Genomic DNA, 2,068 nt, shown 5'->3' on the forward strand with positions numbered 1-2,068 from the left:
AGTGGGGCTTAGCTCGTGGTTTAATTCGACCAGTTGTTGGAGTCTTTTACACTGATTGAACGTTAACCTGTTGTTCATGAACAGGCGGTGGGCTGTGAGTCCGTCGCGATAAGTTAACAGTTAAATTCAAATTGGAGCGCTCCTCACACAGATGAAATAAGATATATTCGGCGAGGAAGCGCAGTAATACATTTCACCATAACTTGCATTGGGCATTGGGCATTTTAGTGGTCTACGTGGCGCCAGTGCTTTGGTTAACGACTTTTAAAAATAAACTCTCCATTTATAATTACATTTCTACATTTCCAAATCGGACACATATCAGTGCGTTGCCGCCTTTGAATTTCCTTGGCATCTACCAGACCTACACAAACCGGACCCACTGGAAAACATAGCATACATCGCATCAGGGTATAAGGACACCATGCATGGATGATCTATGCTCTGTTTTGAGCAATTAATTCGATCGGGGATGTCCGGGTAGATCAACATCACGTTGAAGACATCAAAACAAGCCGGGGTTTACTGCAAAAAACGGAGCCTCAGCCTTAAGCGGATAAGTTGAAATCCCACTCTCAAATGTATTAATACCTTGCTAAGATCAATCGTTGATGGATAAAATGAGTGGTTATCGCGTAACGCTGAGACCTGACCTGTCTATCGTGACAGCGGATGACGAGGACGGGTGGGCGAGGGAACGAGCGGGCGATACGGAACAGTGTGGCCATCAGCAAGCTCTCACCGGGACCATGTCGGTGCTCGTCAAACCGGGGCGCGCGGACACAGCTGGTTGCTGTCTGACGGACACCGCAGGGCCAGTCGCGTGGGCGCGTTGTAATGAGGAGCGCGTGGAGCCAGGACCTGGCGTCAAAGAGAGGGCGCGGGAGGTCGACGAGTTGGTCGGCGACGCAGCAGCAGGTGTGCTGAACACCTCCGAGCAGCCCTACCGATTCCGCGGGGATCCGAACGGGACTAGTAAAACGCCCGGGAGCGGCTGCCGCGGCGCACTTGAAGGGGAGAGCTCGCTCGAGGGTTGCCCTAGTCAGCACTCGCGGAGCCCCGGTGTCAACGTGTCCTCTCAGAACCAGAAACCGAGGAAAAAAGACAGCTCGCTCTTCGTCATGCCGGACCACGACACTCATGGATATACTTACTGCCGGGAAGGCCGGGGTAACATTACACGGGACTTTTTCAATAACCGAGAAGCCCTCTTGTGCCGTGGAAGATCCAACTTGGTGGCCAGGATACAATATTGGATATGGGCGTTCATCCTTCTGTGGAACACACACGTGTTGCATGCTCAAGGTAAGAAAGCGATAGTCTTGTCTTGTTTTGCCTTTTCTCATGTGTATAGTGATATTTTTAAAATTGTATTTGAATGTTTGTTTCACTCTGTTTATGAATTATTTTCCACGATTGGGGGGGGGGGGGGGGGGGGGGGTAATTGTTGTAGACCACAGTTTATTGGCGCGTAATAGCAGAGTCCATGTCGGGAGACGAGGTGCCGTGTGGGTTTTCATGCTTGAGTGTGTTTTTTCCCAAACGTGTGCCTGGAAAAGAAAGTGTGAGTGTGTATGTGTGAGCGAGAGAGTGACAGTGGGTGAGTTGGAATGAGAGAGAGAGAGAGAGAGAGAGAGAGAGAGAGAGAGAGAGAGAGAGAGAGAGAGAGAGAGAGACACGATGTAAAGGTCAGATGCTTTCGACTCACACATTTTCTCAGGTCACATACGCGTCACATCCACTGAATGTCAATCTGACAAGTGTGTGTGTGTGTGTGTGCGCGCGCGTGCGTGCGTGCGTGTGTGTGTGTGTGTGTGTGTGTGAGTGAGTGTGAGTGAGTGTGAGTGTGAGAGTGAGTCGCGGGGGTGTAGGTCACAGGCCTCAGACCTCGCCCCGAGTCCCTCGTGCATTGAACGAGATTCAACGGATTTGATTCCCGTCAGTAGGCTACTGCATAGAGGGAGCCTATCCCGTCACCTTTTCCTGGCAGGCTAGCCAGAAACTTTCAACCGTCTCTTGCTCACTATTAGGTCCCTAGCGGAGAATTCGTGTCGCCTGGCAATGTGCC

General features: G+C 51.1%; 1 protein-coding gene across 1 annotated transcript in view; it reads left to right on the forward strand.

The window, feature by feature from the left end:
• Positions 1-328: 328 nt before the first annotated feature.
• Positions 329-2,068, forward strand: part of sdk1b (sidekick cell adhesion molecule 1b) — a 189,157-nt gene continuing 187,417 nt past the window's right edge. The window contains exon 1 of the mRNA XM_062534401.1: positions 329-1,305. Within this exon, the coding sequence (XP_062390385.1) occupies positions 612-1,305 (694 nt within the window). The 5' untranslated portion in view covers positions 329-611. The remainder of the gene's footprint in view (positions 1,306-2,068) is intronic.

This window comes from Sardina pilchardus, chromosome 1, assembly GCF_963854185.1.
Source record: "Sardina pilchardus chromosome 1, fSarPil1.1, whole genome shotgun sequence".
NCBI classification, from domain to species: Eukaryota; Metazoa; Chordata; class Actinopteri; order Clupeiformes; family Clupeidae; genus Sardina; species Sardina pilchardus.